The 24,137-nt window shown below is 34.3% G+C and overlaps 1 protein-coding gene across 2 annotated transcripts in view; it reads left to right on the forward strand.

The window, feature by feature from the left end:
* nid1a (nidogen 1a) overlaps positions 1 to 22,739 on the forward strand; it is a 68,992-nt gene extending 46,253 nt beyond the window's left edge. For both annotated transcript variants that reach the window (XM_056470526.1, XM_056470528.1), the window contains exons 13-20: positions 1,307 to 1,525; positions 2,908 to 3,077; positions 6,342 to 6,468; positions 8,013 to 8,184; positions 13,174 to 13,331; positions 16,293 to 16,416; positions 21,076 to 21,188; positions 22,033 to 22,739. In XM_056470526.1, the coding sequence (XP_056326501.1) occupies positions 1,307 to 1,525; positions 2,908 to 3,077; positions 6,342 to 6,468; positions 8,013 to 8,184; positions 13,174 to 13,331; positions 16,293 to 16,416; positions 21,076 to 21,188; positions 22,033 to 22,154 (1,205 nt within the window). In that variant the 3' untranslated portion in view covers positions 22,155 to 22,739. The remainder of the gene's footprint in view (positions 1 to 1,306; positions 1,526 to 2,907; positions 3,078 to 6,341; positions 6,469 to 8,012; positions 8,185 to 13,173; positions 13,332 to 16,292; positions 16,417 to 21,075; positions 21,189 to 22,032) is intronic.
* The last annotated feature ends 1,398 nt before the right edge of the window (positions 22,740 to 24,137 follow it).

Here is a 24,137-nt window from a genome sequence, read left to right on the forward strand (position 1 = left end):
ATTAAATATTTATTTTAATAAAGAAGCTACATGTATGAGTATATACTTTAATATGTAAAGAAATGTCCTTTTCGTATTGTCAATATACAGTTGAAGTCAGAATTATTGGGCCTCTTGTTAAATTTTAATTCTTTTATATTTTTTCCTCAATTTCTTTTTAACAGAGAGACGATTTCACATTTCTAAACATAATAGTTTTAATAACTCATTTCTAATAACTGATTTATTTTATCTTTGCCATGATGACAGTAAATAATATTAAAGGCTTAACTAGGTTAATTAGGGTAAAGTTAGGGTAATTAGACAAGTCATTGTATAACAGTGGTTTGTTCTAGAGACAATCCAAAACAAATATTGCTTAAGGGGGGTAGTAATATTGACCTTAAAATGCATTTAAATAGTTAAAAGCTTTTATTTTAGCCGAAGTAATAATAAATAATTAATAATAATAATAATAAAAATAAATAATTTGTTTATAAATAAATAGATAAAAAATAAATAAATAATTTTGACTTCAGCTGTATATATTACAGTTGAATATATATTAATTGATTGAATTCACAGAATAGTCACTGTATTGTGATATATATCATTATCAGGATATGGGATGACTTTTATCAGGATATTAGATCTTTGTCATATCACTCAGCCATTCTCCCAATACACACCATAACAAACTTTTTGCGTTTTAAAATGTCCAGTCTTAAAGAGTCTGTGACATCATATTTTGTTCATTCTTAAAGTCTGAAATAAACGTGCATGCTTTAAAACACTGTCAGCACCCATGATTGGCTAAAGCTGTCTCTTTGAGCGCTGTCATGATTGCTCTAGCGATGGTAATTGATTAGTGTGCAGAGAGAGTTGAGTTCTGTTATTTTGGCCTGATTTGCTTTCCAGAGACGAGCAGATGGAGGTTGTTTTTACACTGATGTAATGTACCGCAGCAGATCGATTCAACTCACACGAGCATAAATCTGTTTCAGGTTTAACCCCGGGGCTTAAGCACTGATTGATTTTTCACTGGAAATCCTGGACTTTCTTAGAAAGAGATGAAGTTTGATCCTCAGTGCTGCTCTGGATAATCCTGTGGCTCAAAACTTTAGTTAACCAGCCAAAATAGTAAAGTCTGACATGTGAATAAATGATAGAAAAAAACACTCTTAGGTTTTTTAAATATTAGTTTTTTATGTCAAATAATGTTTGTGTGTGCATTTTTCTTGAGTTTCATTTTTGATATACCAAGCTACATACCCAGTAAACCTGTTTATAGTTATATTGAGTTAACTTGTGTTTGTATTTTCTGCAGAACGTGAAAAGACGCGTTGCGAGCTGCACAGGGAAAGTGTTGTCGGGTTTGGTCCTCGTGGTGCTCGTCCTCAGCCTGGTCGCTTTGTGCCCACCTGTGACGCTCAGGGCAGGTACGAGCCCATGCAATGTCACGCCAGCATCGGCCAGTGCTGGTGTGTGGACCGTGATGGAGAGGAGCTCTCTGGCACTCGCACAGGACCTGGACGCTTTCCTGTCTGTGAGTACAACACATTAATACAGGTGTATGTCTTGTGACAAAACAATATAATGTTAAAATTATTGATTCCTATTCTATCATATTAATGCTATGATATTTATTTAGTTTTTCATTGGAATTATCATACAAATAAACAGACAAACAAACAATAAGACTAACAAACATACATATCAGACCCCAAGTGCTAAGAATTAAATAATGCAACCCTGAAAATGGACATGTCTACCTGCTCAATAACAAAAGCTATCAGGAAGGGAAAAGCCAAGGTATTCTTGAGATTAAAGTTCAGAGTTTCAGAGAGGTTTTCAGAGCCTCCAGAATATGTCTGACTTGTGATTGAGAGCGTTCTCCAGAGGAGGAAAGGCTGATATGATATTTATTGATACTTAAAAAAGTAGCAATTAACATCTAGGACAGGCATGGGCAAACTCGATCCTGGAGGGCCGGTGTCCCTGCATAGTTTTGCTCCAACCCTAATCAAACACACCTGCTTGTAGCTTTCTAGTGATCTTGAAGACACTAATTAGGGTGTTCAGGTGTGTTTGATTAGTGTTGGAGCAAAACTCTGCAGGGACACCGGCCCTCGAGGATCGAGTTTGCCCATGCCTGATCTAGGATGTGATGTTGATTAAGTGAAAAATCTATTAATAATATAAATCAATATTAAGATATTAGCCAGCAAGCAGTTTTTTTTTGTTTAAAAGACTGTCTAATAAAAAATAGATAATAAATAGACCTCCAAACATAACCATCTGATGGAGGAACACTTACATAAAAATAATGAGCAATTTGAAACAACTTATCTTTATCTTATTTTAGAAACATTTTAATTTCTGTATTGACCATTTGAAGTATGTATAGGTTGTGAACTGTCATTTATTACCCGACTCACTGGAAAATTGCTTCAGATTGGTCAATCATGGAATTCTAATGTATATTATTCTTCGATTACAACTAATTAAACTTATAATACAAGCTCATCCAGGTAATATGAATATATATATATATATATATATATATATATATATATGCATATTCTTATCTGTCACTGGTGTTGTTCCATCTTGCAACTGAATAAGAATAAGAAGAGGTTTGGTGTAGCTGCATCCAGCTGTTTAAAAACTATCTATTTTAGGTTTAATTAAACAAGCAGTCATTAATTACGGCTCAGATGAATGTTTTCTGTTTAAATATTTAGTTTTGTTGCAAGTAGCTGTGTAATAAGCAGGATCATGTACATCTGGCTGGTTGTTAACGCAGAATAAACTCCTTCAGTCTTATATAGCAGCTGCTGATAAGTTTGACAGAATTTATTTTGTAAAAAACAAACAGCAGGATGTACATTATCCCTTGCTTATCTCCATGTATCTTCTGTTCTTCAGGTCGTGGTCATGATGAGTCTGGCCCGATTCGACCCACGCCTAACCCGAACATCAGTCCTCTACCCCCCGGCAGTCATATCCTCTTCACTCAGAGTGGGAAAATTGAGTATATTCCTCTGGATGGCCACAACCTGAAGAAGAACGAAGCCAAGACTGCACTGCATCTCCCGGTATACATTTAACCTCCACACATCTGTCAGTGTAGTGAGGAATCAGCCAATCAAATCCATCAAAACTCAAAAAGCAGTCAATTAAATTGCAGTGTATACAGTTAAATGAAAGTGTATAGGATTAAATGCAATAAAGATAATAAAGTTATTTTATCAAGGAGCAGGTTATATGTTATTTTTAAGGGTAGTAATATTGTGTTTGAGTCCTCTACATCAGGTTTAAATACATGCAAGGTATGAAAACAATCAAATTTTTTCCAAATTTGTATTTAAGGAGAGGAGGCAGGATTATGCAAATGAGCTATTGTGATCATGCTTATGTAGATCACTAGCAGGCAAATGATATGAAAATATAAGGAGTCATCCAGGTGAGACAGAGCTGACTCTTTTTGAGAGCAATATTTTAATTTATCATGTACTTTTAATTAACAACTTTGCAAACTGTTTACATTAAAGGACAGCTACTTTGCAAATTGCAAATGAGAGATTTTTTGGAAAAGTCATATGACCTGCTTTTGTAGGTGTTAATTCGTTTATTTTATGGAGCGTTTGGTTAATCAGCCCAATAATTCCTCTTTCTGGTAAACAAATATGGTAATTAAAATGTCTACACAATTTTGTATTTGTAGTTGTAGTAGTATTTTTCACAATTTGAAACCAAATCCGCTTGTTAAGTCGTGATGTATCGACTACTGTTTCTGAGTCCAAGCCGCCGCTACTCATTTGAATTGAGAAAATATTCGTTTATGACCTCTTTTTAGTTATATCGCACATTAAAGTGAATTTCATATAAAATAATGGTGTACACAACATTCTTGCAGCATCACAGACACCACTATTTTAACAAATTATAAAAAACGAATCACTTACTGGCCATCTGATAATAGACATCTATATTGCAATTGTGATTTTAGAAAATATTACATCGCTTTAAAAACATTTATTATAACCATTTGTTGATCTCTCCACAGAGTTTGATAGAGCACTTGGACCCGGAAGCCGCTTAGCATGACTTCACACTTAACAAGCAGATAGACAATGGCAAAAGATGAAATGTTTTAATGTGTGAAACACAAAATGAACCTCTTGACTATGGCAGAGTCATACATAGAGTCATACACAGTATGATATGCAATGAAACCACTCGTGACCTTAAAATACTAACAACAACAACAAAAATAATACTAACAATAAGAATCTAAATTATGGAGAAGTAGAAGTTATGCAATAGAAAAAAAAGCAAATACTTAAATATTTAAATAAGTGCATAACTTATTGTTATGTTCATTTCAAAGCTCCTCAAAGCTACAGTAGTTTTATTAACGGGGTCATGCACATCTCAGTTTTTTATTTCATACTGATCTGAAATCTGTTATCAAGAGTTTTACATTAAAACAACTTTAGAGTTTACTGTTTTGTGCTGTTTTTGACCCTCGTCAGAATGCTCTGTTTGAGTGGGCGTGGCTAATGGTAGACTCCGAAGTGAACGCCCACTGCTCTGATTGGCTAACTGTTTCGCATATTAATGAAGCTAAACAGTCAGTGAATTAGAAGTAGGCATGGATCTTCTGTGGAGGCACCTCATTACATCACAGAGCATCAGAGAGAGTCATTTTGGCAGACGGTCTTCAATATAAGCAGTTTTTTGAGAAACGATATTGTTTTAGGTTCTGAAACTTGCAGGATGTTTTTATAGTTTTTATAGATGAAGGGAATTTTACAATTTTTTTTAAAGATTTATTTTTGGCCGTTTTGCCTTTATTAGATAGGGCAGTAGTCAGACAGGAAGCGAAGTGGGAGAGAGATAGGGGGTAGGGTCAGGAAATGTCCTCAAGCCGGGATTCGAACTCGGGATGCCCTGAAGTGCTACAGCACCATATGTCGGCGCGCTAACCACTAGGCTATTGCGCCGACTGAAGGGAATTCTGACCTCTTTATAACCAATGATGTATTATGTGCTTTTGTTGGTTTTGAATTGCATTTGATTCCTTTCAAATCTGCATGTGCTTGCGTGGTGGATGTTTTAGGCCACATTGGCCCTGTTCGGCTCTGTAGATTCATCCAGAAGTCTGTGCTCTGCTTCATTCCCTGACGCTTTGAAGCTGCATTAATGCAAAGCTCATTTACTGATGTTAGTAACTTCAGAATGAACTTGCGTCTTTGCGGTTAACGTTTTGCTCGTAGTTTGTCTTTCTCAGCTCAGTTGTTGATAACCGAGAGCCAGAGAACTGCTGGGGGCTCGCTGGGGAATTCTAGGATTGCCTAACATTGTTTTTCTTGGAAATATTTGTATGAGAGAAATTGTGTTTATCGGAGCCATATGCTGTTTCTGCTGATTACATAACCTCATCGGCCTTAAACCAGAAGAATGTGAGGAGAGATTTTCAGGAGAAGCAAAAGCAGAGTATTTACATAAGAAAATGATGTTAACATGCATGAAATCAGACTGCTTTGACTGATTCTTGACGGAATATAAAGAACGTTTGTGTTGGTAAGACTTGTTTTGCTCAACAAGGTTTCATCAATTTGATTAAAAATTCAATAAAAGCAATGTATTAAAATACCAAGCATGCTCCTGCATAATCTAAACCCACAGAAATCTGCAGAACATGTAAAATGTCATTCCTAAAGCACATCATTATGCATTTACTGTAGTATACACTTTCGGCATGACTGTCAGCTATGAAGATATAAAAGTTAAACAAACTTAGCTCTATTTAACATATAATCCAAACCCAGAGCAAGAAGTGTTAACAGATCTATGAACATTAAGTTTATTTCAGAGAACTTTTGGTCTGTTTATATACAACATTGTCTTCCTGAAGGTAATCTTTCTGTTGTACTGAAATCTCAGCACTATTGAAGCAGTGCAACTAGTGGATCTGTTGTATAAACATAAGCAACCTAAGTTTTTCTCATTATTTTCTAGAAATGGCATATGCACATGGTTCTTATTTTCATCTACTGACTCCTGAAATAAACGTTTTGGAGGTTTATTGTGTGCAGAACTGTGGGAATTTATAAATCTGCCCTCATTTACTGCTCACATGCTATCATTTACTGTAATGACTAACATCAGTGAAGCTTATAAACAAGGGGAGATTCATGCATGCGTTAGCAACAGAAATGCTCAGAGATTCATTTGACTCATTTCGGATGTGTGGTTTTGTCTAGACAGCATTCGCAGACAGACTTTAGAATGCCTGAGGCCTGTGGAGTGTGTTGTCATCTCATATAGATCCATGATTTTTTTTCTTCTTGCAGGAGAAAGTGGTGATTGGAATTGCTTATGACTGCGTGGAGAAGATGATTTATTGGACAGACATCAGCACACCTTCTATTAGCAGAGCTAATCTACAAGGAGGAGAACCTGTCCAACTCATTAAATCAGGTAACAAACTTAGATCCATGTTTGTATGATTCACTGTATTCTGCACATTGAAAATTGTTACTGATTTCTTCTTTTATTTACAGTAAAGGGCATTTAAAGATGTAAACAAAAATGTGAATTTTAAATCCTTAAATTAACAAGTGAAATTTAACAAGTGGAAGTCTTTGGGCCCTATTGTACACCCGGTGCAATAAAGTGCAAGACGTGTTTGGCGTGATTTGATGCTATTTTCAGACCAGAACAACAGTAATTTTGTTTAAATAGCAAATCCATTTGCGCCACCTTGTGGACTGGTTGGCATGCTGGTCTATAAAGGAGGTGTGTTAAGGCGCATGGGGTTGTGCAGGGAGGTGCATGTGCACTGAAGAGCGGGAAGCGGGTATGGAGATGGTTACGCTTTCAGTTTGGTGCGCTTGGGAACTGTACCAAAGAGCTGGCCGGATTGTACCAAAAAGCTGAGGGGTGGAGGGGTGTGGTTGTGGGGGGGGAGGCGGAGGTGGTAGGGGAGGAATTCCGGGAGTTTTGGGGGAGACACAGAACAATACAGGAGATGGGTCTGAAATATGAGAGACTCCTGGGAAAAATGGGAGTGTTGGCAGGGATGATCGTCACCAAGTATAAATCAGAGATCAGAGGTAAGACTCTCCCTTTGCTAGAATTATGGAATAGAGCCTTTACATTATAAAGAGAAATAACAGATAAACCCAAGACTGCAGTTCGGTCAGTTTTCCTAACAGATAAACAGCTCTCCTTAATAGTTCAGCATGCTTTCACTTGCGTATTTGACATGAAACACTCATTTACCGGGAGAAATGACATCCCGCCCTACTCATAATTCTCTCCTCATATAGCCATAAATTTATGCCTATTACACATCCATAATACACTGTGATTAAGCCGGGCTCGGATTGTTTTGCTTTCTCACTGCAATCGATCTGCTCCAGAGTTCATTTCAATCGAGCCGAGACCACCTCATTCAGGCGATCTCGGACCAATTGTTTTGGCGCAGATCCGAGCGCGACTGCTGGATTCACATATGCCGAACGAACCGTGCTAACTGAGGAAACACGACAGGTTCCGAAACAAAAGTCTAGGTGTGAAAGAACCCTTAAAGGTAATGGGATATGAGACTCTGATTGGTTTAATTCATGTTATCCTCAAAACACACCCATAACGCACACCCTTAATGCTTTTGCACCATGTGCTTTAGACTTTGCAACATCTACGTTGATCCTGGAACAATGTTAGAATTAAGGACTTTTATTTTGTGTGCTTTTGGCCGTTAAAGTGAGATGTAATATTGAGTTTTCTTTCTGTGTGTTCACATATATCAGGAGTTTAACCTGACAAGTTTAACTGAGACACAGGCTGTAAAGGCTCCACCCTTTTCTATGTAGGGATCAGGAATTAGCAGCTAAATTTGCATTTAAATAGATGTTGTTTTTTTTTGCATCCGTCCAATAAAATGCTGGGTGTATTGATGTCCATTGAGACATTACAATTGCTCACAATTTAATTTAACCTCAAGCTGATTTTTGTTTCAGACATTGGCAGTCCTGAGGGAATCGCTATCGACCATCTGGGCAGAAACATGTTCTGGACAGACTCCATGAAGGACAGAATTGAAGTTTCCTCACTAGATGGAACTCAGCGTCGTGTTTTGGTTAACACTGACCTGGTTAACCCGAGAGCCATCCTCACCGATCCCTCCAACGGGTGCGTAGCTAACTAGGAACAACCAGGGTCTAAATAACCATATTACACGGCCCTCTGGAATACTTGATTCTGATTGGTTAATCACATGATGCCAAATTTCTGTCATTCCCAGATAACAACTGATTAAACTAAGAACACAGGCTCGTAAATTATTCCAGCTCAAATGAATGTTTTATTTATTATTGTTTAGTTTTGTATATTAAAGAGCCCATATTATGGGTTTTTGAAAATGCCCTTCCATGTAGTGTGTAACACAGCTCTAAGTGAAGTGAAATATCCAGCTAAGGCTTAAATCTGTAAGTGTACAGTGTTTAAAACTGTTGATTCATCTATAAAGGAGTCGACTCATAGTGCTTCAAACGAGTCGTCTTGATAACGAGTCATTAGGTGTTTCGTGATGACGCGGCTACGAAACACAAGTAGTTGCACGCGCAAACCCGGGAGATTTGAAACCAGCCGCTATGGACGGGCCGGCCCTGTGTGTGTGTGTGTGTGTGTGTGTGTGTGAAAAGAGTGATGGGCTAGGAGATCTCCTCGCCAGTTCTTGGACTTTTTGCTCAATAAAATAGTTAGTCGTCAGTATTTTCTAGTCCATCGTCTGTGTTTACATTCAACCACTGGCAGCCAAAATCCACTATGAAGCGTGTGTGCACTGTGACTACTTTTATATTGTTGATTGCTGGGCATTTCACTCTGTCTCGCGCTGAAGCCTGTCAGTGTCGACCAATCGCAGCAGGCTGTCATCGGTCCAATCGGCGCAGATTAGCTTCGCGCTGAGGATGGGTTGGGGAACAAATGAATCGCTGAACGATTCATATGGGAGTCGCTGAGATAATCAGGTAAAAATAAATGCAGATTATAAGACCATCAAAGTGTTTTTTGACCTTGCATGCATATTAGACTGTTGTTGGAGACCCTTACAACCTAAATATGACCCTATTTCATGTATAATATGGGCTCTTTAAGCAGGAGAATGAACAGACAGTTGTTACTGCTGAATAAAGGCCTTCAGTCTCCTTCAACAGCTGCTGATAAACATGACAGGCTTTATTCTGTGATAACAACCGACTGGATGTACATTATCCTGGTCACACTTTACAATAAGATTAGTTAATGTATTTATTAACATGAACTAATTATAAACAATACTTGTACAGTATTTATTAATCAGAGTTCAACATTTAGTAATGCAATAATAAAATCCAAATTCATGCTTGTTAACATTAGTTAATGCACTGTGAGTTAACATGAACCAACAATGAGTGACTGTATTTTCATAATGTTTAATAACATAAACAGAAGTGACACGGTGGCTCAGTGGTTAGCACTGTTGCCTCACAGCAAGAAGGTCACTGGTTCAAGCCTCGGCTGGGCCAGTTGGAATTTCTGTGTGGAGTTTGCATGTTCTCCCCGTGTTGGCGTGGGTTTCCTCTGGGTGCTCTGGCTTCCCCCACAGTCCAAACGCATGCGCTATAGGGGAATTGATTAACTAAATTTTTTGTAGTGTATGAGTGTGTAATGTTCTCCCTATGAAATGTTCTGTCTTTGTGCTTAGTTTTCTTTGTTTGCTCGTTACTACGCCCGTACACAGCACTAAAGTCCAGCATCTTCACATTGGCTGTAGTCTTGACTAGTGCGGTTGAATGACATTTGTCCTGTGAGCACTGTACAAACGTGGCAGCGCGATCGACGCATGCTCAGGGTCTGAATGCGATATCTAGTGCATACTGTATATCTATGGCATAATCATACCCCTACCATTAGCCTCCTGGCTACAATAAGCTAACGCAGCTCTGATTAGCCACACAACAAGGTTTCACAATGATAGCTTTTGATCAGGCATTCACCACAGACGATCCCAGGACAGGGGCCCTAAGCAGACTCAAAAGGAGGGAGGGACTCGATTTCTCACCACACCGGCTCAAAATGCAGTGTAGACGCAACAAATATTAAATATTTGTTTTAAAATTAATACAAACTACAGTTTCATGGCTGGTAAGAAGTGTTTATGAAAGCACATTCAGCTGCTTTTTATAAAGTGTATAAAGTTTTATCAATTTAAAGTGCATTATGCACTCCATTCATTCATTCATTCATTCATTCATTCATTCATTCATTCATTCATTCATTCATTCAATCATTTTCCTTCGACTCAGTCCCTTATTTATCAGACAAACACCTAAACACTCCTATTCACACTCATACACTACGAACAATTTAGTGTATTCAATTCACTTATACCACATGTATTTGGACTGTGGGGGAAACCGGAGCACCCAGAGGAAACCCACGCCAACATGGGGAGAAACATGACCTTCTTGCTGTGAGGCAACTGGGCTACCCACTGCGCCACTGCACCGCCCCACTATGCATTATTTGATATACATATAAGGAATATTTCAGCAGTGAGGGGTGTGTTCAGTAAGGATAGTGGAGATTTCAAATAGAGCGGCGTCTTGTTGGCTTATGGATGTTTTTGTTTCTGTGCTTTTGAAATATTTAATGCTTATTTATTAAAATATATTTTTATTATTATATTATAGTATATTATGTAATATTATATTATACTTATATTATATTATATTATATTATACTAATATTATATTATATCATTATATATTATATTATATTATATTATATTATATTATATTATATTATATTATATTATATTATATTATATTATATTATATTATATTATACTAATATTATATTATACTATATTATACTAATATTATATTATATCATTATATATTATATTATATTATATTATATTATATTACATTATATTATATTATATTATATTATATTATACTAATATTATATTATACTATATTATACTAATATTATATTATATCATTATATATTATATTATATAATATTATATTATATTATATTATTTTATATTATATTATATTATACTAATATTATATTATATTATATTATATTATACTAATATTATATTATATTATACTATATTATATTATTTTATATTATATTATATTATACTAATATTATATTATATTATATTATATTAATATTATATTATATTATATTATACTAATATTATAATATATTATATTATATTATACTAATATTATATTATATTATATTATATTATACTAATATTATATTATATTATATTATATTATATTATATTATACTAATATTATATTATATTATACTAATATTATATTATATTATATTATATTATATTATATTATATTATTTTATATTATATTATATTATACTAATATTATATTATATTATATTAATATTATATTATATTATATTATACTAATATTATATTATATTATACTAATATTATATTATATTATATTATATTATATTATTTTATATTATATTATATTATACTAATATTATATTATATTATATTAATATTATATTATATTATATTATACTAATATTATATTATATTTTATTATAATATATTATGTTATATTATATTATATTATATTATACGAATATTATATTATACTAATATTATATTATATTTTATTATATTATATTATATTATACTATATTATATTATTTTATATTATATTATATTATACTTATATTATATTTTATTATATTATAATATATTATATTATATTATATTATATTATATTATACTAATATTATATTATATTTTATTATATTATAATATATTATATTATTTTATATTATATTATACTACTATTATATTATATTATGTTATATTATATTATATTATATTATATTTCTATTATATTATACTAATATTATACTAATATTATATTATATTATATTATACTGTATTATATTATATTATATTATACTTATATTATATTATGTTATATTATATTATATTATATTATACTAATATTATATTATATTATATTATATTATATTATAATATTTTATATTATATTATATTATATTATATTATACTAATATTATATTATATTATATTATATTATATTATACTAATATTATATTATATTATATTATATTATAATATTTTATATTATATTATATTATACTAATATTATATTATATTATATTATACTAATATTATATTATATTATATTATATTATATTATATTATATTATACTAATATTATATTATATTATATTATATTATATTATATTATATTATATTATATTATACTAATATTATATTATATTATATTATATTATATTATGTTATATTATACTAATATTATATTATATTATATTATATTATACTAATATTATATTATATTATACTAATATTATATTATACTATATTATATTATATTATAATATTTTATATTATATTATATTATATTATACTAATATTATATTATATTATATTATATTATACTAATATTATATTATACTAATATTATATTATATTATATTATATTATATTATATTATATTATATTATATTATATTATATTATATTATATTATATTATATTATATTATACTAATATTATATTATATTATATTATACTAATATTATATTATACTATATTATATTATATTATATTATATTATATTATATTATATTATATTATATTATATTATATTATACTAATATTATATTATATTATATTATATTATACTAATATTATATTATATTATACTATATTATACTATATTATATTATTATTTATTTAACACGCTTTATTGCATATTTATAGTTCACTTCAAACATGGTTCAAAATCTTAAGAGTTTCTTTCTTCAGTTGAACACAAAATAAGATATTTTGAAGAAAGCTGAAAACCTGTAACCATTGACTTTCATAGTCTGAAAAAAATACCATTAAAATACAAATACTATTCAAAATTTGTTTGCAGCAGAAGAAAAAAAAGCTGAGCATGATTTAGAAAAGTGAAGGGTGTGTAAATGATGACCGAATTTTCAGTTTTGGGTAAACTATCCCTGTAAGGATTTCAAGGTATCATTAATTCTCAAGAGAAAGCTTCGCTGTATGTTGTTTTAATATCTGTTTTTCCACCAGCTACATCTACTGGGCCGACTGGAACAGGGAATCACCCAAAATTGAGATGGCTTACATGGACGGCACAAATCGGAGGATCCTAGCCAAGGATGATTTGAGTCTCCCCAACGGTTTAACTTATGACCCTCAGACCTCTCTGCTGTGCTGGGCGGACGCTGGTACGGCTCCAGAAACATTTCCTGGTGGTGTAATAAACTCACAGCTGTTTGAGCCCCTCGGCAGGAAAACAACTCATTTTCATCACTTGTTTAGCTCATTAAAGCCACCAGCTCTCTGTAGTTAACACTTTACAATATGGTCTCATTTGTTAACATTAGGTAATGCATTAAAGCGATCGTGTAATGGCTTTTACACTTTGAACTTGCTTTAGTGGGTTGGAGTTTGAGCATGGAAAATATCTGCCAAGTTACAAAGCACACGGTCGCTCCAGCTGGAGTTATTCTCTATATCAGTAGTGATTGCGGTCTTGATATTGGGAAAAGACACATCACAGTGTCCCTTACAATGTAAATTGTGGTGTATTGTAGTAGCTATTTTGATTAGTATGTTCGTTAGTATGTTTATAGTATGTATTAGTGTATTGTTGGTATAGATTGGTGTTGTTAGTATGTCCAATGAAAAGTCAATAGCAGTTTTTGCAGTGGAAGTCTATGGGATAGCTGCCAAGTGGTAAGTGGTTGCTAGGGTGTGGCTAGCAAGTTGAAAGGTCATCAGTGATTGGCAGATTGGTAGTCTGAGTTAAATGAGCATAACCTTAAATCTGTATGACAGTCTGACGCAAAGTTATGAGGTCACAAAGCTTGGTCCATTATTAAGTCAATGGGACTTTTCTGAATTTTCCGGGTCAGTTTTCGGAAAACCGTAAGTCGGATCAGTTGTAAAAGATAAAGCAACCCGAGTCAGACCAGTTTGGAGGTTTGGTGTTAGTTTGGAGGTTGTAGTATGAATGGTCATGGAGGAGGTGCATATAGAAATTAGTATCAGAAGAAGACGACAACTGAAGAATAGTATAACAGTAGGTTGGCCTTCTCAAGCCACCATAACTACAGTAATGGGTAGGGTCAGACAGAATCTGCGGACATTTTTGCTATTTCTGCAAAGAATTTTGTAAAAAAATCTGCAGATTTATGTGGAATAATTTAAGGAGTATCATAACTAAATAATTAATATATACATAATCATGCATTGTTTACTTTTATTTAATGTTTATAGTGCAAATCCAATTAGATCCACTTATTTTGCAAACAAAGCAAGTCTCTCATATAATGTATCCACTAAAAGGCTGAAAATATGACTTTACAAACTGTATTGTAAATAAATCATATGAACATTTTAATAGTACTATTATTATATCATAATAATATTAGTGAAATTAATTTTCAAATCTGAATCAATATAAATTTACACAAGTAAATACTGCGGAAATCTGCGGATTTCTGCGTGCGATTTTCACGTGGACCTAATAATGGGTGATGTATATTACTATTACAATATTTCAGTAGCAATGTGCAGTATTATCAGTTTGAGTAAACATGGATCTCCACTTTGAATTTCTACTGGAAAATTAGACCATCCGGGTATTTCAACCTACTATGTATGGGCTATTCAATTAGTCTGTCATGGGGGCCAGTTCATGAAAAGCATCCCAAATGAGGGGCTGGAGAGATATGACTTGCAATATGAGTGATGACACAACAGCAATATAAGAGCCCATGGCTGCGTCTGAAATCACTACTCAGTAGGTACTGCATTTGAATTTAATCGTACTACTCAGACGTTAGAAAAGTACGTTCTATACAGTATGAATGCAAGCAGTATGATTGGTACTCAGACGTACTGCATTCGCCTTTTTGACATGATCATGCGAGTTGCGTCGCTTCACGCACATTCATGAATTCTCTCGCAGGGCATCATAAGATAGCGTAGCATCCAAGAATCTCGCCGGAAGTAGTAGGTCATCCATACTTCTCACATTCTGATTTTCGAATTCTATGAATTCGACTCTTCCGCATACTGTTTTAGTGTCCTAAATAGTATGGAAGTATGCGATTCCGGACACAGCCCATATGTTGTATTTTTGCTCCTTAAGACACCCAAATTGGCTTTTTCTACATTAAAACGTTAGTAGTTGTATTCTGAAGCTACATAACATCTGTGCATTGTACAATAGGCTTTTTGTTCACAAACATATTCAAATGTTGTGTGTCGAAGGCACCATAACAAAATCTACAATTATTCTACAATTATAGAAACTCATTTACAATAACTGAAGCTTAAGTGCACATAACAAAATATGCACTCAATGCACAGTAAACATACGGGCTTAGAACAGACAGACGTAAACAAATACATCTCTGTCCATTCGCTGTTACATTGCCTGTTTTCTGCTTTAGCTTTCCTTTTTGCAAAGTTGAAAGAGACATTTTGTGCAACCCGGCTTTACTTGGGTTAATTCTTTTACACTGAATTTTCTGATATATTTTGTGGATAAAAGAAACACAGAAGAAATGAATAAAAGTTGGCATTTATCATTGTAAAAAAATGTAATGTCTTGGTCACACTATTTGTAGGGCCGGAAGACATTGCCTCTGAGGTCAAGTTTGGCCTGCTGGCTGCCAATTGAATAGCCCTGCACTATGATATGGGACACTAGTCATATTTTTGATGCTATTTAGGGCGAATAGTATGTGAATTGAGACGCAGCAATGCAGATGAATAACGGAAGCACAAGCTGTAAAGGCTGCGTCCTCTATAAAGAGAGGGCGGGGAGCAGAAGCTCATTTGTACTTAAAAAGATGTACACAAAACTATATTTTTTGCCGCCACCCAATAATTCCCCATTTGCAGAATGTTAAAACAAATGATTTTGAACTGAAACTTCGCTGATAGTACATAACAGGCATCTTAAACTACCATTAACTTAAATGTAACCTTACTTTACTGTATCACTGCTCAAGTACTTTGTTGAGTCGCAGCTTAAGTGTTGTTGGTGATATTTGGCAAGGCAAGTTTATTTCTATAGCACATTTCATACACAGTGGCAATTCAAAGTGCTTTACATAAACAGGAATAAAAGAAACTGGTAAAAAATAAATTGGTGTTTGGTGTTTCTGATGCAGGCACACATAAAGTGGAGTGCATGAATCCCCAGCAGGGCAGACGGACGCAGCTGATGGAGGAAATCCAGTATCCCTTCGGACTCACTACTGATGGAAAAAACCTCTACTATACGGATTGGACGAGGTAAACTTTACACTTTCACATCCTCCACTTGTCACAAACCTGCTTGAGTTTCTTTTTTCCGTTATACACAAAAGAAGATGTTTTGAAGAATATTTGACACTGGTAGCCATTGACTTCCATAGTATCTCCTGCTATGATTTCAACGGTTGCCGGTTTCCAGCATTGTTTTTCCAAAATATCTTAAATAAATGAACAAACTTTATTTATGTAGCACTGTAATACAACCAAACGTCTTTAAATAAAATTAGACAATTAAAACACTGAAGTAAGAATTTCAAGGAGACTTATTATGCAAAAATCACTTTTATTAGGGGCTTGAACCCAGTTTTATGGCAGCAAACGACAGTGGAGAGCGAGCTTACAAACGCATTTACATCCATAAACAAATCCACGTTTTTAACATGGCATTAGACACAATGTGAATATAAAGAGTTAACCAGATACAGTATAAGCGGTTACAAGTAACAAAACACAATTAAATACATCATTTGCAAGCTAGAGAAAACAAGGAGGCGACCATTTTAATCACACTTACTTACACTTGTGAAATGGAGGAGGAAACTGATCCATGAACTGTGTACTGTAAAGTTCCTGTCAAGCTCTGTCAAAGTCCCATTCATCAAGAGCCTTTTCTGATCCTTCCTTTAACAAACGGCCGATGAATCCACTGTTGTAAGCGTCTAGATTGCTGAAGCACTCGACAGAAAAATGACACACAGCACAAAGCTGGGGCTATAATGCTGAGGTATTCATTCATTCATATTCTTTTCGGCTTAGTCCCTTTATTAATCTGGGGTCGCCACAGCAGAATGAACCAGCAACTTATCCAGCACATGTTTTACGCAGATATGAGATATGATGTGTACAGGATTTAGGCCCAATAAGTAATAATTCTGTTTTGTCTGAGTTTAAGAGAAGATAATTGTTGGTCATCCAGTCTTTAGCGTCTTTAATACACTCAGTAAGCTTGGACAGTTTAGACGTCTCGTCAGGTTTAGTTGAAATATATAATTGAGTATCATCTGCATAGCAGTGAAAGCTGATCTCATGTCTTCTAATAATGTCTCCCAGGGGTAGTCTGCATAGACTGACGTATTCTGAAGACATTGTTAGTCCTGTTTTGAATCTACTGCTATCCTAAGGCATAGGTGATTGTAGCTCCGCCCTGTTTTTAAAATGAGGCTAGGTGCACACGCTCATTTGAATTTACAGCGACAGTCACCAAAATGGCACAATTTATTTTGATCAAAGCCTAAAAGGGTCAGTTTTAGAGAGTTAGACAAAATTATTAGTGTGGTATTTTGAGCTTAAACTTCATATACACACTCTAGAGACATCAGTCTTATTTTAAATCTTGTAAAAAAAGGGCCATATTAGGTCCCCTCTAAATTCTTTCAACTAAAAAAAAGTCTTACTGCTATATACTGTAGGTCAGTATATTCACCTGAAAACTGTACAGCAAATGCTAATGAACTATGGTGTTGTTTGGTGGTGAGTTTAAAGCCTCTCTGTTCTTCTGAGGTCTTGATAGGCTGTGTTTGCTGGTCAGAGACAGCAGCAGCAGCTCAGATTTTCCTCTTGAACTCTGAATGTGTGTTTGCTCTGCTAAGGTGCTGAGGTCGGGTCATCAGGCCACCATCAAGGCTTCTGGCAGCTGTGTGTGATTTCACAGCCTGTTCAGCGGCTTCTCTGATCTTTCCTCACTGTTACAATGAGGCTTATTATAGATGCTCAGCCATATGACATAATACAGTGGTCATTTGTTAAAAATACTATCATGTTTTCAGACCATATAGAAAAGTGTTATAGTAAAGTTAGTTAATAAATGCTCCAGCATACTGTAGTATTAACTATTGTTAACTATAGATAGACTCGAATAAATACTGTTGTATACTTTCATTTTTACTACAGTAAACTGTGGTGTGGTGTAGTATAATATACCCTATAGTTGAAGAAAACTACAGTGCTTGGGTCACTTGTTGAATCACCATAACAGATTATTTCAAGTACTTTGCTAGAGTATGATTTGTAAACAATGTAATATTTACTAGAAATTACTAGATCAGATACTATGTGGATCAGAACAAGTCAGGATGCATTTCAGTAACATCTCCAGACAAAAGTTTGCTAAATTTTTCTGAACGTCCTGAACATAACATCAGTCAGGATTATTACCCCCCCCCCCCCCCCCCCCTTAACGAAGAGCAGATTTCTTCAGCACATTTCTAATCATAATAGTTTTAATAACTCATCTCTAATAACTGATTTATTTTATCTTTGTCATGATGACAGTAGGACGACGCAGTGGCGCAGTAGGTAGTGCTGTCGTCTCACAGCAAGAAGGTCGCTGGTTCGAGCCTCGGCTGGGTCAGTTGGCGTTTCTGTGTGGAGTTTGCATGTTCTCCCTGCATTCGCGTGGGTTTCCTCCGGGTGCTCCGGTTTCCCCCACAGTCCAAACACATGTGGTTTAGGTGAATTGGGTAAGCTAAATAGTCTGTAGTGTATGTGTGTTAATGAGAGTGGCTGGAAGGGCATCCACTGCATAAAACATATGCTGGATAAGTTGGCGGTTCATTCCGCTGTGGCGACCCCAGATTAATAAAGGGACTAAGCTGAAAAGAAAATGAATGAATGATTGATGAAAGTAAATAATATTAGACTAGATATTCTTAAAGACACCTCTATACAGCTTAAAGTGACATTTAAAGGCTTAACTAGGTTAATTAGGTTAACTAGGCAGGTTAGGGTAATGATGGTTTGTTCTGTAGACTAATCGAAAAAAATATATAGCTTAAAGGGTTAATAATTTTGCCCTTAAATGGTTTTTCAAGAGTTCCCACTTAGATATGCTTGGCGTATAAAGCTGATTTGGCATGCTGTCCCGGGAGAGAACCCTGAGCTCGGAGATATTTAAACCAAGGGCTCCCGCCCGGTCGATAAGCATATCAGGAGATCCGAGATCAGGTAGGTCTCGAGAGCTCCCCCTTTTAGAAAAGGGAGGAAAAGGAGGAGATGGGGTGGAAGGGGGGGTTCTTCCAAACGAAGATAGAGCAGTAGGGAGAAAATGATCCATTTATAGTAAACTAGGATCACTCTGATTGGATTATTACTGATTACAGATGAGTGGCCAGACGTGCTCAATCATATCACGTGCTCCTCTCGAAATTAGTTTATGAAACTTCACTTAAAAAATTAAAAACTGCTTTTATTCTAGTCGAAATAAAACAAATAAAACTTTCTCCAGAAGAAAAAATATTATCAGAAATACTGTGAAAATCTCCTTTCTCTGTTAAACATCATTTGAGAAATATTTTAAAAAGAAATCCTAAGGGGGGCTAATAATTCTGACTTCAACTGTATATGTTAGGGCTGCACAATATATTATAACACCAATATTGCATGTGTGAAAGCGCAATATTCATATCGCAGGATCTGTAATGTGGAATCAAGATTATAGTTGACCAGGTACAATTGTGGAGTCATTTCAGTTTAACCATAAAAACATTAAAGTTTATTAGATGTACGTGTTTTAAGGCGTTCAAAACATTTGAGCACAAGGAATTATTGCATTTTATATCTCTAACAAAAATGAATTGTATTTAATAATGTGTAAAATGAAAACTATACAACTTTATTGTTTGTTTGATCATTTTATTTCTGTAGCTGAATACTGTTAGACTCCTTCATTTACACCATTCCACTACTGTATTTATTTTTGCTGGTAATTCGTCTATTATATTTTCTGCTCTAAAAGTCCTCCCATTCAATATAAATGTATTAATTAATTCAAAATAGAGCTATAAAAGTTATTTGGTGAAATATCACAATATAAATAGCAGAAAATATAAATATTGCAATGGACATTTTTTCCAATATCGTGCAGCCCTAATATATTAGGTTAGATTAGATTAGATTCAACTTTATTGCCATTACACATGTACAAGTACAAGGCAACGAAATGCAGTTTAGGTCTAACCAGCAGTGCAGTAGCAGCAAGTGCAGGATACAGGAATAAGATATAAAGTGCAGTTACAGAAAGACTATGGTGATATTTACAGATAGATGTACTATCAACATTATATACAGGTTGTATTAGCTATGAACAGATTTACAATAAATGAATATATGTACATATATTTTATATATGATCCTGGATCACAAACAATAAATAATAATTATTCTTTTGTGTGAGTATATATAAACTACTTAATGTTCTTAAAAATGCTGCGCAATGTAAAGATCCTGTTGTATCAAGATATTTTATCGCTTTCCAACCGTACAAATATTAAACAGGATTTTTGATTAGTAATGTGCATTGTGAAGAAATTAATCTGAACAAGTTTAAAGGTGATTTTCTCAATAATTTGATAGCTTTTAGACTCCTGATTTTCCAATACTTGTATCTCAGCCAAATATTGTCCAGTCCTAACCAACCAAACCTCAATCAAACCTGTATTTATCCAGCTTTTCAGAATACATCTCCACATTTGACTGCTTTTCTGGTTTCACCAAAAAATTGACCACTGAATCCTAGAAATCAATTACATTTGACATTATATCGATACACAAACCTGATTCTTCAATATTGTATCGTTTGACTGTATATTTGATCGGATCAGTGTGGTTGTAACCATCAGTTTTCTTGACGGTTGTGTTTAGGGTTTCAGTAGTCGTGGTGGATCGGCACTCGAGGAGAGAAGTGGATGAGTTTCAGCCTCAGAAACGAACACGTCTGTACGGCATCACCACAGCACACGCTCACTGCCCTGCTGGTACGCTCACACTTTATTACTCCTTATTACTGTGACAGTCATCATTAATGTTGCCAGATATTGATGTTTCCCACTTGATCTGTTCTGACAACGTGACTTGAATGTCTTGAATGTGATCGTATGACATTATAAATGTTCTTGCTGTAAATAACAGCACTAGATATGCATGCAATATTTAGTATACTTGACTTTATTATCCACAAGAGGAAATTGATCTGTGGTTTCACCACATAATTCCATCAACATCCACATTACATGTCACCAAATGCATTCAATATCATCACATAAATCACATTAAACAACACAATTAACTAAGAATGTAATGGCTTAAGGTTGTCTAAAGTCTCATTGATTGCAAAAGCTATTATTATTATTATTATTATTAGTTATTATTATTATTAATATTGTTATTCGTGTAATAATTATTATTTTATAATTATTAAGATTATTTACTTGTCTTTTAATATAATTTGGATCAAAAGAAATGTATCAGAAACAAAATATGAGTTGTCCGAGCCTCGGCTGGGTCAGTTGGTGTTTGCATGTTCTCCGTGTTGGTGTGGGTTTCCTCTGGGTGCTCCGGTTTCCCCCACAGTCCAAACACATGCGCTATAGGGGAATTGATCAACTAAATTGGCCGTAATGTTTGAGTGTTTGTTTGTGTGTGAGAATGAGTGTGTATGGGTGTTTCCCAGTACTGGGTTGCAGCTGGAAGGACATCCGCTGTGTAAAACATATGCTGGAATAGTTAGCAGTTCATTCCGCTGTGAAATATCACATAATATGCTAATACAAGACCCCTTCCCAACCTCCATTAACGTGATGTGCTGCTGCTTGTCATCAGGCCAGAACTACTGCTCCTCCAATAACGGCGGCTGCACACACTTGTGTCTGGCGACCCCTGCTGGCCGCTCCTGCAGATGTCCTGATAATGCTGCAGAGCTGAGCTGCGTGGAGCGAGAATGAACAAACCAGAGAAACCTCCAGGAGGAAACACACGGCGGAGCGTTTGTCAAGTGCCTTTCTTTATCATCAACTTAAAGATGCAGTAAAGCCCTGATTTTCACTCTGTTTTGACTTGCAATCCTCGCCTTAAATACAGTCATGGTGCTATAGGAAATAAGAAGCAAAAACAGATATAAATTGTGGCCGACTTTGAAAATATAATTTGGTAACTCTTTATTTTTTTGTATTTTATTTTAGATGTTTTTTGTGTGCATTAATAAGAACGATCGCAAAAGCTCCTGATTTATGGAAACTACTATAATAAGAGTTTCTTTAGTAATTTTCAGAGATCATGATGCTTCAGAATAGTTGAGGAAGAAAACAAACAAATATGAGTTGTGGCACACTTTGAAAAGTGATTTTGATATCTCCAGATAATTCAATATTTTTATTTCTCAGATATCATGTTGTTTATTTGTGTGCATTATAGAGTACAATTGCAAAAGCACATGATTTCTGGAAATTACTAGATCTTTGATTCGTGTTATTTTTATAAATCCTGATGCTTTAGAGAATTTGAAGAATAAAGAAACACACAAATATAAATTGTTGGCGACTTTGAGCATTTATTTGATAACTGCAGATTACTATCTTGTATTTTATTTCAGAAGTTGTTTTATCTGTGCATTAATGAGTACAGTTGAAGAAAAAAAACATGGTTTATGGAAATTACTCAAATGAAATGAGATATTTTTAAGTAATTTTCAGAAATCATGATGCTTTAGAAAATATCAAGTAAAAAACAAAACAAATATAAATTGATGTCGACTTTGACAAGTTTGTTTGATATTTCCTGACTCTTTGTTTTTGTATTTTATTTGAAATGTTTTTGTGTACATTAAAGAGTACAATAAAATAAGATTTATGGAAATTACTGAAAAAAAAGGTTTCAGAAATCATGGAAAAAATTAAATAAATATATATATATATATTTGACAAAAGTCTTGTCGATTCCAGTTGTAAGAGCAACAAATAATAACTCGACTTCTCGTTGATCATTTGGAAAAGTGTCAGAAGGTGGATTTTTCCCATGAATCATCTGTTGAGCTGCATCTCAATCATCACCAATACTGCAGAAGATCTACTGGAACCCACATGGAGCCAAGATTCTCAGAGAAATCAATCAAGTTTGGTGAAGGAGAAATCATGGTTTGGAGTTACATTCAGTATGGGGGCGTGCGAGAGATCTGCAGAGTGGATGATCAACATCAACAGCCTGAGGTATCAAGACATTTGTGCTGCCCATTACATTACAAACCACAGGAGAGGGCAAATTAATCAGCAGGATAGCGCTCCTTCTCATACTTCAGCCTCCACATCAAAGATCCTGAAAGTTAAGAAGGTCAAGGTGCTCCAGGATTGGCCAGCCCAGTCACCAGAGATGAACATTATTGAGCACGTCTGGGGTAAGATGAAGGAGGAGGCATTGAAGATGAACACAAAGACTCTTGATGAACTCTGGGAGTCCTGCAAGAAGGCTTTCTTTGCCATTCCAGATGACTTTATTAATCAGTGATTTGAGTCATGTCAGAGATGTATGGATGCAGTCCTCCAAGCTCATGATGTAGTCAGACACAATATTCATTCTGTTTCCACTGCAGCATGAGCACATATTCTATACTGGACATTATTGAAGGTTCAGTGACCAGACTTTAGTCTAAGCAGAGTCAGACCTTACTGTCCTAATGAAATCATTCAAAATCAAGGCATGACAAATAGACAAATAGATGTTTACACACAGGTCTTTTCAGTAAAATCCTATTTTGTTCATTTTTGTTTATTTAGCCTTGTCATATATTTTGAGTGCTTCTTTATAAATGAAACTTAATTTTATTGTCGTGGTTATTTTCTTTTGCTGTTGTAAATCTTTGTTTTATTATGAACGTCAGTAGAGAATAGACGTAAATAAGGTCTTGAACCAGCAGAGGGCGACAGCAGACTAAA

This window comes from Danio aesculapii, chromosome 13 (genome assembly GCF_903798145.1).
Source record: "Danio aesculapii chromosome 13, fDanAes4.1, whole genome shotgun sequence".
In the NCBI taxonomy this organism is placed as follows: Eukaryota; Metazoa; Chordata; class Actinopteri; order Cypriniformes; family Danionidae; genus Danio; species Danio aesculapii.